Source organism: Lynx canadensis, chromosome A2, assembly GCF_007474595.2.
Source record: "Lynx canadensis isolate LIC74 chromosome A2, mLynCan4.pri.v2, whole genome shotgun sequence".
NCBI lineage: Eukaryota > Metazoa > Chordata > Mammalia > Carnivora > Felidae > Lynx > Lynx canadensis.
This window is the reverse complement of record NC_044304.2, coordinates 70056860-70070591: the sequence shown is the minus strand read 5'-3', so window position 1 is coordinate 70070591 and position 13732 is coordinate 70056860. Positions and strand designations below refer to the sequence as shown.

At 35.6% G+C, this 13732-nt stretch overlaps 1 protein-coding gene across 2 annotated transcripts in view; it reads left to right on the top strand.

The window, feature by feature from the left end:
- Nucleotides 1-13732, top strand: part of STK17A (serine/threonine kinase 17a) — a 39487-nt gene that overhangs the window by 10011 nt on the left and 15744 nt on the right. For both annotated transcript variants that reach the window (XM_030307702.1, XM_030307700.1), the window contains exons 2-3: nt 1017-1229; nt 12217-12361. In XM_030307702.1, coding sequence (XP_030163562.1) covers nt 1017-1229; nt 12217-12361 — 358 coding nt within the window. The remainder of the gene's footprint in view (nt 1-1016; nt 1230-12216; nt 12362-13732) is intronic.

Genomic DNA, 13732 nt, shown 5'->3' with positions numbered 1-13732 from the left:
GATTCTCTCTCTCTGCCCCTCCCCCACTCATGCGCGCACGCTCTCTCGTTTCTCAAAATTAATTAATTTTCAAAAAATGTACCCAGGAGTGGAAGAGACTGCTTCACAGTTTGAAAGAAGGCATTGGCATCTGGCAATAGGTTAAAAAATAAACAACCGTGTGATTTCTAAGTTGCCTTCCAGTATAAAGATTGGGTATTTATGGGTGATGACTATCACAAATCAATGATTTGTTTAATAATATTTTATTTAGCACTTACCATGTGGCAAGTCCCATGCTAAGCAATTGATTTGTGTTTGTATTTGAATTCTCACAGCAACCCTAGGAACTGGATTCCAGTGTGTCTCTTAACAGATAAGGAAAATGAGATTTAAAAAGGTTAAATAAATTGCCCAAGGTTATATGTCCCGTGAGCTGTAGAGCTATTTGTGGGATTCAAGCTCACATCTGATTTCAGAGCTCATACCCTTAGTTTGCTTAGTTCGACTCCCCTGTGACTAGCTTTATTAGTTTAATAACAAATGATAGTGTAAGGTATCAATAATGTGTGTTGTATCTGTCTTCATAGGAAAACAAGACATTTCCAGCTATGCTGTAGTTGAAATATATAAATGAGATCCCTAACTTTTTTAATTTTGGAAGGTTATAGTATTAGAGTCAATTCAATTCTTTTTGGAGTTCTGATAACTAGTTTCTAACAAGTCAAGTGGCTTTTTAAAAGATTTAAATCATTCTTATGTATAAATGTGTAACAAATTAAATTATGTATAGCTACAAAAATATTGAGTTTAATATTTGGTTATCCTCTGTTTAGAAGGAATTTTGCAGATTTGCAGTTACATTTTATTATAGATAGATGTGTCCTATTAAATTCCTAAATGATAGTGCTGCTTTTGTGTTTGAATATAATCTAAATTTGAATATCCACTGATGAGTATTTGGAAGTTTTATTAAAATTATTACCATTTCTAGAAAGTTGTCAAGTTTAACAGTGAATGTTTTTGTTTAATTCTAGGGGGAAATTTGCAGTGGTGAGGAAATGTATAAAGAAAGATTCTGGAAAAGAATTTGCAGCAAAGTTCATGAGAAAAAGAAGAAAAGGCCAAGATTGTCGAATGGAAATAATTCATGAGATTGCTGTTCTTGAACTAGCACAGGATAATCCTTGGGTCATTAATTTACATGAAGTCTATGAAACTCCATCAGAAATGATTTTAGTTCTGGAATAGTAAGTATTATTTTCCTTAAATGGAGTTTATTTGATAGTTCATACTTCCTTTATAGGAAGCTAGTCATCTGTGATACGTGTTGGGGCCTGGCTCTGGAAATCTGAAGAATTTCCAGAACTTTGTCATGTATTTCTCATATTAATTTGATATTTTTCAAATTAACAAGAATGCATGTAGATTAGATTTTTCATTTTCATTCTTTAATGAAATTCTCCTGATAGTAGGGTAAAATTCTCTTATATTCTTAGAGGCATTCTTGAGAAAGTAAGTGATACCAAGGTAATATTAAAAGACATTCTACAATCCTTTATATGTTCATATAATCTGAGTTAATCTTTCAGAAACAATTTTTTTGATTCATACCATGTTTTCATTTGAGTAAGGAGGGACAGTATAGGAAACAGCTTTGGAAAATGAACAGTTTTTTCTTCCTAAGAAATCCTGTTTTCCTCTCTACTTCTCCTACCAAAGGAAATGATTGATAGATTTGAATACATTAAAATCCTTACTACATCAAGAAACACAAAGGAAAAGACAAGCTCAAGGAAAGTACTTCTCATACCTGTTCACCCAGAATGCTTAAAATTTCTTTATTGTGTGTAACTAGATCTTACAAATTACACAAAAACATGAACCTCCCAGTTTAAAAACAATGGACAAAGGATATGTTAAAAATTTTTTTCAACCAGATAAAATTGAAGATCTAATCAATGTTATTAAATGATTCTAGCAAGTGGAGGGCAGCTCCAAGGCATTGTACAAAATGGATAGGTTTTCTAGGAAGGAGGGTGTGGCAAGAAGTTATTAGCAAAAGAAAAGAAAGGGTTATTTCAAGCACGATCCATCACCTTCCCTTATAGAAAGAGCAGAGGGTCTCATTAGGTGGATTACCTCATTTTCTTTTGGGGGATGGATAGGCCCCTTGTGAGACTCCTATTGATGCTGATCAGAAATTTTCCGACTGACCGATTAAGACTTACATTTCTTGGGGGGAGGTTGAAACTGTACTTGGGTTAGATATTAAGCCCCAGTTTGGTGACTTGGTATAAGTGACACCATTTTGAGCCTGCTTTTCTTTTTAAAAGATATGAAGAGAATTCCACATAGACATACATATATAAATGGTCTATATTTACATGAAAGTATTGATTCTTATAATTTTTATAATGTAAATTTAAAAATAAGTTTTCAATTTCCCCTTATAAGAGTGGCAAAGATGATAAAGAAAAGGTGATATTCATGGGTTGAACCATCTGATTTATACTACAGGTGGTAGTCTGTCTTAATGGTACAACTTATCTGGGGGACAGGCTAGAGTTCTATATCAAAAGCTTTAAAAAAAAAAAACAACAGCAACACTATTTCATCCAGCAATTTCACTTAAATATTTTTTCACAAGAAAATAGGCCAGTTGTGCAAAGATATATTAGAAAATGTTCAGTGAAGTTTTTTTTTTAAATGTAACAAAAAATAATCTAATTATTAACATAGGAGGGAGTTGGTTAAATAAGTGATAATATTACAAAATGAATTACTGTGCAGTGATTTAAAAAGATAAGGTAGATATAAATGTATTGACATAGGGGCGCCTGGGTGGCGCAGTCGGTTAAGCGTCCGACTTCAGCCAGGTCACGATCTCGCGGTCCGTGAGTTCGAGCCCCGCGTCAGGCTCTGGGCTGATGGCTCAGAGCCTGGAGCCTGTTTCCAATTCTGTGTCTCCCTCTCTCTCTGCCCCTCCCCCATTCATGCTCTGCCTCTCTCTGTCCCAAAAATAAATAAACGTTGAAAAAAAAAATTTTAAATGTATTGACATAGATTTTTTTTAAATATTGTTAAAAATTTAAAAAGTTAATGTGTAGTATTATTTTTAAAAACTTTAAAAGTTTGTAGGAAGCAAATTCTTGGTGGCTAAAATAGTGTCTTCCTCTTGATGATGTACTTCAAGAACATTATGTTCATATATTTTAATTCAGTAATTTCACTTATATGAATCCCTTCCAAAAAAATTATTAAATGTGAACAGTGAGAAGCACAAAAGTGTTTCACCCAAGGTATTTTTAATTACAATAGTAAAAATATTTAAATTGGTGGATGGTTAACAAATGTAATATATGTGAATTATATCTGAATAGAGCTGTTTTATGATTTTTAAAAAATGTTGGTATAGGAATCTCATACATAAATCCCCTGCCTACCTAGGTTTTTGGTTTCCAGTTTGTTTTGGAGAGGATCAAGGCAGAATTGGAACTTGATCTAGAGGAGACTTTGCAAAATACTATTCTCTGACCAGATCTTGTTCCTCTCCTGTTCTCACCAAACCTGCTCTTCAGCCTTCAACCCTGAACTCTTCTTAGGTCTTCCAGTCTTTCAGCCACCTCCTGACTTTTTTCTTTCCTGTGATTCCCTTCTCTTCTTCAGTAGTTATTTTAGCTAATCTCTCATCAGCACCTTCCATTATTTCCTTCTTCCTTTTCATCTTCCTCTGCAACTTGTTTTGCCCGTTTACCCTGGCCCGTGCTGTGTCCTGCACACTCTGGGGAGGATTTTGTATAGTCTGTGACCTGCTCCTTACAAGTGTGAGAGTCCTCAGTTGGGCTCTCGCTGTCATTGGGTGATTTTTTACCTAATCTCTCATCCCCTTCTATTAATGTACCCCCCGGCCCCAAAAGGAGCTAATCAGAATCTTTAATACTCTTGCTACATCACTTCCTTCCCATCTTCTATTAGATACCTAGTCCTTTCTCCCCTCATGGAGAAAATAAAGGATGGCACACACTCCCTCAGTGTCCCTCTGCTTTTACTCCTCTCAGTCCTTCCCTTCTGTTCAAAGAAGTTTTCACTACTTAACTCCAAGGCTTAAACCTTTACTTGTGCTCTTTAATTCTCTTCCTTCCTTTTCTAGCGCCATTGTTTTGTTTTTTAATCAGTTCACTGACCTCTCGCAGCCTTTCAAGGTGCTCTTGAAAGAACACCTCTCCCAAGGTGGTTCTTTTCCCTCATCTTCCAGTGTTTCTGTCTCTCCTATCCTCAGATTCCTTTTCTTCATCTCTGACTGTCTTTAAACCATGGTCCTGGCTTGCTCTTTCCTTTACTGCTATCTATAGTCCTTAAAGGAGCAGTCTGAATTTATAGCTTTCCTCACCTTCTGGTCTGTTTTGTTCTTCATTGACCCATGAATCTGCCATGTGCCAGTTCTCCCATTACTCCTCGTCTGTTGCACCTGCTCTTCCCAAACCCTGTTTGCCAAAATCAGTCTCCTCATTTTAGTGTTCATTCTACTCTCTGTAAATATTTTATTATACTTTCTTGAAATGATGTTTTTGGTTTTCATGGTCCTCTTTAAAAACAAAAAACAAAAAACTTCTCTCTCAGCCTTTTACCCTTCTTCTGTATGAATACAAGTGCTCCCCCGAGTTCATTAGTGTTGTTCTTGTCATACCTTCATTCTGTACACTTACTCTGGTAACAGTCTATGTTTGTGGCTTCAGCTATTCTTTACATGCAGTTATTTCCAAATCTTTGTCTACAACCTTGGACCTTCTGAAGTTCCACCTCCCTGCTGCATATCTCTGCATCCAACCACACATCATTACCAATTCAGGATCGATATGTGTGCACTCCTGCATTACCCTGATAATGCCTGTTTTTCTTTTGTTCCCCATTTCCAATAATAGCCCCATTTATTTCATAGCTCAGGCTAGAAACTTTGAATCTGTCCTTGTTTTGTTTATCTCCTTTAAAAGCTCATGTAGGGGCGCCTGGGTGGCACAGTCGGTTAAGCGTCCGACTTCAGCCAGGTCACGATCTCGCGGTCCGTGAGTTCGAGCCCCGCGTCAGGCTCTGGGCTGATGGCTCAGAGCCTGGAGCCTGTTTCCGATTCTGTGTCTCCCTCTCTCTCTGCCCCTCCCCCGTTCATGCTCTGTCTCTCTCTGTCCCAAAAATAAAATAAACGTTGGAAAAAAAAAAAATTAAAAGCTCATGTATAATAAATCACCAAGTCTTACACTTAAGCCTTTCCCCTACTGGTCCCCTTTTCTTGGTACTTGCTATTTCTCTTCTGTATTGGGTTCTCATTGTCTCTCCTGTGGACTCTCACAGGAGAGAGATCTTTGCTGATCACCCTGGCTTCAGTTCTAGGATGTTCCTCAGACTGCTGCTAGATAGTTAAGACATAGATGTGGTGATATTATTCCCTTGCTTAGAAACCTTTGGTGGCTTCTATTGCTTCAATGATCATGTTTTTATAACCACAAATGAGTATGATTTGGCTAAAAATGTTTGTGTTCTACTTTTTGTTTGAAGGGAAAGTCTTAGAAATATACTTTTAGATACTGAGGTATCAAAATTCATGGCAAACATCAATAGATTGTTGTTACAGAAACAGGCAGGTTTATGATCACTATTTCAGTAATGCATTTCACATACACTTAAATACCTGCCATATGCACTAGTGCTAATAGGTATAAAAGTGAAAAGTGGTATAAAAGTGGAAACAGCATAGCCCTTTCCCTCCAGGTGCTACAGGTTTAGTGAAAGAAATATAAATGATTGCAGCAGTGTTGGTGTTTTACTTGAAATGCTAGTTGCTGTGGGAACACAAATTGTAACAGTCATAATGTGTTAAGAATTTACCATGTGCCAGGCACTAAGCTAAGTCAGCCAACTTTATGTAAATTATTTACATGCTTTATATACATTATTTTATTTTAAAATTGTTTTCCAGCTTTATTGAAGTATAGTTGACATAAAACATTTTGTAAGTTTGAGGTGTAGGGTATGTTGATTTGATACACTTATGTATTGGGTAAGGATTACCACCATAGCATTAGCTAACACCTGCATCAAGTCACTTAATTACCTTTGTGTGTACGTATGGTAAGAACATTTAAGATTTATTCCCTTAGGAACTTTCAGGTATATAATTTAGTATTAAGTATATATAATATAGTATTAACTATTATCACTATACTGTATGTTAAATTTCCAGAATTTATTCATCTTATAACTTGAAGTTTGTACCCTTTGACCAGTAGCTCTCCTTTTCTGCCACCTCCCCCCACCCACTGGTAACCACCATTCTGTCTGTTTCTAGGAGTTTTACTTTTTTAGATTCCACATATAAGTGGAATATATTTATTTGGGTGAATAATATTCCATTTTATACATAAGTGTATAAAATATATATCTTAATAGGTGTGAGATGGTACCCAGTTGTGGTTTTGATTTGTAATTCCCTGATGATTAATGATGTTGAGCAACTTTTCAAGTACCTGTTGCCTATTTGGATGTCATCTTTGGAAAAATATCTCTTTAGTTTCTTAGCCCTTTTTTAGTCAGATTGGTTGTAGGAGTTCTTTATATATTTTGGATATTAAGCCATTATCATTTAATATGATTTGCAAATATTTTCTCTCATTTCGTAGGTTGCTTTTCGTTTTGTTGATGGTTTCTTTTGCTCTGCTGAAGTTTTTTTCATTTGATGTAGCCCCCACTTGTTTATTTTTGCTTTTGTTGTCAAATTCAAAAAAGTTGCCAACACTGATGTCAAGGAGCTTACTGCCTGTTTTCTCCTCAGAGTGTTATATAGTTCAGGTTTTACATTCAAGTCTTTAATCCATTTTGATTTGACTTTTGTGTATGATGTAAGATAAGTGTTCAGTTTCAGTCTTTTGCATGTAGCTACCCAGTTTTTTAAAAACCATTTATGGAAGAAACTCTCCTTTCCCCATTGTACATTCTTGGCTCCTTTTTAGTAAATTAATTGACCATATATGCATAGTTTTATTTCTGGACTTTCTATTCTGTTCCACTGATAGATCTGTTTTTATGCCAATACCATACTGTTTTCATTACTATAGCTTTGATACATACATACACCCACACACATTTTTTTCCACAAGAAATTTTTTACAAATGGTATATAATTGGTATAAAACATGTTTTGGGTATGCAACATAATTTGATATCTGTATGCACTACAAAGTGATCACCACTAAAAGTCTAGGTACCATCCATCACCTTCTAACTGACCCCCTTTGCCCATTTGCCCACCTCTCTCCCTTCTTCCCCTTTGATTACCACCAGTCTGTTCTCTATACCTATGAATTTTGTTTCTTGTTTTGTTTGTTCATTTGTTTTTTTAGATTCCATATATGAGTGAAATTTTATAGTATTTGTCTTCTTCCTTCTGATTTATTTCACTTAGCATAATATCTTCAATGTCTATCTGTATTATTACAGGTAGCAAGATTTCATTCCTTTTTTTGTTGAGTAGTACTTTGTAATATATTTTGAAATCGGAAAATATTCTCAAATCCAGACTTGTTGTTTCTCAAGATTGCTTTGGCGTTTCAGAGTCTTTTGTGGCTCTGTGAAAATTTTCGGATTGTTTTGTCTGTGTCTCTGAAAAATGCCATTGGAATTTTGGTAGGAATTGTGTTGAATCTGTAGATCACTTTGGATAGTATAGACATTTCAACTGTATTAATTCTTCCAACCCATGAGCATGGTACATCTTTCCATTTACTTGTATCTTCTTTGATTTCTTTCATCAGTGTCTTACGGTTTTCATTGTATAGATCTTTCACTTTCTTGCTTAAATTTATTCCTGAGTATCCTTTCTGACGTCATAGAAAATGGGATTGTTTTCTTAATTTCTCTTTTTGAAGATTCATTTTTAGTGTACAGAAGCACAATAATTTTGATATATTGATTTTGTATCCTGCAACTTTACTGAATTTGTTTATTTATAAATTTTAGAACAGGATTTTATATGAGAAAAACATTCAGAGAAGTAATCAAACCTAAGGTCACACTGCAAAATAGAGCTGGGATTTAGTCTGGAAGTGTGTGACTCCAAAGCTTTTAGCCATGTGTTGTCCTGCTTTCCTCTGCTTGGGAGAGTGGGGAGTGCTTTTGGAGGAGACATTTAGCTTTATATACTAGCACTTTTATTGCCTTACCTAGGATGTTTCAGATTGCTCTGACCTCATCTCATGCTTTCCTGTCTGACTTCTATTCTGCCTCATCTCCTGCTAGTCTTTTTCCAACCTCATCCTGCATTTTAGACACACTTTCTTTTGTCTGCACTTAAAGATAGCATTGCATTGTCATTTGCCTTGCATTGTTTATGACAAGAAGTCTGTTTTGATTTTTAGTTCCCTTATAAGTGTCTTTTTAAATATTTTTTTCTTTCAGTAATTTGTGCATAATGTGCCTTGATTTGCCTTGTGTTTATCCTGCTTGTGATTTATTTTGAACTACTTGGATCAATCTTTCTCTGTGTAGCTCACTCCTCTCTGGTACTGTCCCTATGAAATCCAAGTTTGTCAAACTCCTAGTCTGTTTCCTCAGTTTAGCAAGGCCGCCATATTCTGCTTGGGTTTCTCCTTCACCTTATACCACAGTCCATAAATTACTTCCAAGTAGGAAGACAGAAACAGTAGAGCCCATCTTGTTTGTGTCCCTCTTTTCAGGGAACATGGTCCTAACTGCCTATGTTCTGTCTGAAAACAGTTGGCTTATATACTTTGCTCATTTTCTAGTTGTTCATGGCTAGAGGGTAAGTTCCATACCATTTGGCTGAAAGGGGAAGTAACAGCTTACTTAACCTTTAGTGAGTCTGTATCCTGTGTTTTTGATACCGCCATGCCCTTTTATTTGTGTTCACTATGCTGGGGATGTGCTCTTACCATTTCATCTGGTGGATTCCTATTCATTCTACAGGGCTCAGAATAAATGTCATTTTTCTAAGATTTTTTTTTCTCCTTTCCAATTAATTGCTCAGTTGCTAAATTATTACATCACTTTATATATAATTTCACACCCATATATATTTATGCGTATATATTATTTAAAATGTGTTTCATTTTCTCTCTCTCCTACTGGTACATGAAGTCATAAGCCATACTTACAATTAATTTATCTTTCTGTCCATAGCACATTGCACAAGACCTAACATGTTTGATTGGTATTTGTTCATTTTTAAGAGTGAAGGGGGCGCCTGGGTGGCGCAGTCGGTTAAGCGTCCGACTTCAGCCAGGTCACGATCTCGCGGTCCGTGAGTTCGAGCCCCGCGTCGGGCTCTGGGCTGATGGCTCAGAGCCTGGAGCCTGTTTCCAATTCTGTGTCTCCCTCTCTCTCTGCCCCTCCCCTGTTCATGCTCTGTCTCTCTCTGTCCCAAAAATAAATAAACGTTGAAAAAAAAAATTAAAAAAAAAAAAAAAAGAGTGAAGGAATAAAGATCTAAACCAACCCTTTAAGCAGGATGGAAATGGAAATGCTAGTTTCTATAGAAATAGGAGTGTTTGATGTTCGAGGTTGGGAGCTAAAATCTAGACAAGGTGCAGGCAACCAAGAAAACGCAGTGACTCTTAGCCTGCAAATATCATGTATATGGCTCTGCATAATGTTGATCAAAAAGATACTTATCCCCTAACTTTCTAAGGGCCACTAGAAAGTTGAAATTAAAAGTTCTTAATATGTTTTATAAAAATAGGTTTTTGTAAAATTTTTTGTAAAAAGTTTTTGAATTAATGTTTTCATAAAATTTTTTTTTGGTAAAAAATTGTGTGTAATTCATAATAAAGTTAATTGCTGAGTTTCTGAATAGTTTTAAAGTAGTGGAAAACAAGCACTACTAAAGTAAATATACCATAATATACATGAAAATCTTGCTGTAGTTAAAAGATAGGCACAACAAAATGTAGTGTTTCTCTGGCTTTATGTAAAGGAAGATACTTCCTGTGAAGTAGTTGATAATATTCTTACATTTCCTGTAACCATGCCTAACAAATGCTTTTAATGTCGCAAATTGTTCTTTAGTATAATTTTGTTTAGATCCACTAGTAAATATGACAATGAGTTAATGGGCCAAGCTTACATTTAAGCAGCTATAAAATAGGGTGATTGTATCAGAGGGTATATGCAAGTCTTGCTGGTCACTGAAGGCTAGCTTTTACAGCTTTGTTAATAGTCTGCATTTGAAATACATCCTTGAAAATTTTCAGAAAATGGTAGTTTTGTGCTTCGTATCTTGTGCTTATGTAAAGTACTTAAATTATGTTAAGGCAAGAATGGGTAAACTTTATAGTGAAAAGAACTAACAATAAATTGCTCTTAAATTTTAGGTAAAGAAATCATTGTACTTCTGTAAATTGACCTATAGTGAATTTTATTGTGGATGCTAGTAATGAGCGGAAAGACTCCAGAGGACAATAAATTGTGATTGGAAAACTTTTTCAACCAAAAATACAGTTCTTTGTTTTAGTTGAGGAACACGGACAGTTCTGAGTGTAACAGGCAAATTGTGGTGTGTGTATGCAGAGGGCTACGTGGGCTATATGTTATATCATGGTGCATCGTGCTGCTTAGACTAAGTTGACACAGTTCATACTGACTTTTACTTTAGATCATCAAATCCATATTAACAGTATATGGTACTCCTAGGCTGCCATTATTACTCTGTAATTGTGTTGTGAATGTTCACCATTTCCTTTCTTCTGACTTGTATATTACTTTAACTGTGCCCAGATGCACGATGGCCATTTTACACTTAAATAACAAAAACGGTTTTGATGCTTTCACATATGGTTTTTTTCATGCTATAATCAAAATGTAATAAAAATTCAGTTGTGTAGGTTTAGGCAAAATGAAAACCTTATCAGCCAATGAATTATTCTTTCACTTTCGTCACCTGCAGCTGCTCAGCTAAACTTAAATATGTTCTTATCTAATTTTGGTGACAAATTGTGTCTCCTTATATGGGCAGAATTTGGAAATAGGTTGCTTTAACAGGAAAGGAAATAACTAAATTATCTCCTGAAAAGGAATTCAGTAAGTAGCTCTTGTCTGACAGCAGCATGGCTGTTTGCAGTTAGGTATTCCACGTCAATTCTATAGCAACTTTATGAAAGCAATCTTGCCTTTTTTTTTTTTAACACATAAGAGAAATTTTGTGATGTGACACGAGCTGTTATTTATGGTATGAATGAATGTTTAAGTATGGACTTTTTGCTGAAGGGAAATGAACATTTTTTAATGTTGATTTCCCCCCCACACACCTTATTGGCAATATTAGTTAGAGAAAAACTGAGATGCTTTGGCCAGAGGTTGAAAGAAAATTTAAATCAGTACTGCTCTTTTGGAGAGGATAGGCTCTTCCTATTAAAATTTTAAATGCACATTCCCTTCAGTCCAGCTGTTTCTTTCTAGATGTCTACCCTTGAGAGCTCCTCACACATGAGTAAACATATGAGAAATTGTAATGTGCCTTCTCATCACAGCATTGTTTATAGTTGTGAATCATTAGGAAGAAAGTAAATGACCTTCAAAGGGGATGGTTACATCAAGTATGGTTTATCTATTCACAGGGATGTAAGAGTTCAAAATTACAAAATAGATAAATATAAAACCATCATGGAAAGATTCTTAAGACATGTTTAAAAGTAAGGGTTGTGGAACAGTATCAGGAGAATGTGTCCTATATTACCATTTGTTTTTTGTAAAAATCCAGGCAACTAATATTTTTGTATGCATTTAATAAGTATATATTTTTAGAAACTCTGGAAAGATATAGTACACCAAAGGGAGAATAGTGTTTATCTCTAGATGTGGCTGTAGGATTGGGGAAGGGGTCTTTAATTCATTGAAGAGCATTTGCTTTATTTTCATCGTTTGTATTTTTTCTAAAAATAATATTTCTATGTGTTTTCCAACCAAAAATTCTCAAAAAATTTTCACTTGAGAGTGTGTTAATACATTTTCCCATTAAAGTTTAATTTTTGAAGTTCTTAATCTGAACTCATATTTGAGGCTTCACATTTTTATTTTAAAAAGACAAGAAAAATGGATATAGGGACACACACTCAAATTATACTGTACCTAACTAAAGACACTTAATATGTAAAATATTAAGAACAAAAAGGCTAAATATTTTTAATGAGTCCTTTTCCTTTATAATTAAAGTATGCTTCTACCCTTCTCTAGTGCTGCTGGGGGTGAAATCTTTGACCAGTGTGTTGCAGACAGAGAAGACGCCTTTAAAGAAAAAGATGTTCAAAGACTCATGAGGCAAATATTAGAAGGTGTTCGCTTTTTACATGCTCATAATGTAGTACATCTTGATCTGAAGGTAAGATCTAGATTACTTTACAATTTTGAGATTGCTAGAGAATGACACTACAGATGTAAAATATTTTTAACAGTGACTTATTAAAACATTTATCAAGGTTGTGTATTTTATTAGGTAATAAGGATACAAAGGTTGTGTCTGTTCTTATCCTCTAACCAATTAGTTATATTAAGGAGGTAATGCACATCTGTGTACATAGAAAGATAAATAATAATACTTTGCTCAAGAAACGGAGCTTAGAGGATATTGGTGGGGTAGGTGAACTCTTCCTGGTAAGAGACAGAGTTTGAGCTAGACCTTTAAAAAAAAAAAAAAATAGGATTTAGATAGAGAAAATATAGGAAAATGTAGAAAATAGAGGATAAAATTAATTCACAAGAGTTAAGAGTACTTGTTGGGCAAACATAAATGGAATAGTGTCACTGGAATTGAGAGATGAAATAGGAGATGCTGACAATTGAGGAAAGGCCAGATTCCAGGGGTTTCAAATATCATGAAGTGGTAGATGACTTTTTAGCAGGGATATCTGAAAAACCATGTTGTAGAAAATTAGGCTGCAGTAAATAAAATAGAGAACTAAAGAAATTAGAGGTGGGTAGATTTCTTTTTCTTTTTTTTTTTTTAATGTTTATTTTTGAGAGAGATAGAGTGTGAGCAGGGGAGGAGCAGAGAGAGAGGGAGACACAGAATCGGAAGCAGGCTCCAGCCTCCACGCTGTCAGCAGAGAGCCCAATATGGGGCTTATGAGAGACATGAGATCATGACCCCAGCCGAAGTCAGACGCTCAACTGACTGAGCCACCCAGGGGCCTCGGAGGTGGGTAGATTTCTAGTTTAAAATTATCAAAGAAGGAAGGGGAAGAGGGAGGAAAGAATACACAAAGGGCAGTTATGATGCTTTCAAGTGATCAGAATGCCAGCTGAAAGTAAGGGAAGCAAAAAAGGAAATTTTATTAGCTAAAAATTCCAGGGACAATTCCAACTTAAGGAATGCCACTATTCGTTAATTCAAATATTGCAAGTACATAGTTGGTTTTTCTTCGGTCTCCAGCTCTACCTTCTCAAAATGGCAGTAAGATGGTAGTAAGTTAGATGCTGCCATTTTAGCCTTACAGTTGTCCAGAGATTCAGCAGGAAGGAGCCAGGTTCTATTTATTAGCTCTTTCAGAAGTTCTGAGATTCACTCTCATCAAACTGACTTAGATCAGTCTGGAACTAGTAAGTGTGTCAGGGGGACGTTGGGGGTGCTGTGTTTTGACTGGCCAGGCCAGCATTACCAGTGTCCTTTGCTCCAACCTGGGAGGGTTAAATTCCCCCTCCCATCCCAAGTTTTTTTTGGACTGAGAGTGGGGAAAGGATGGATTCTCAGACC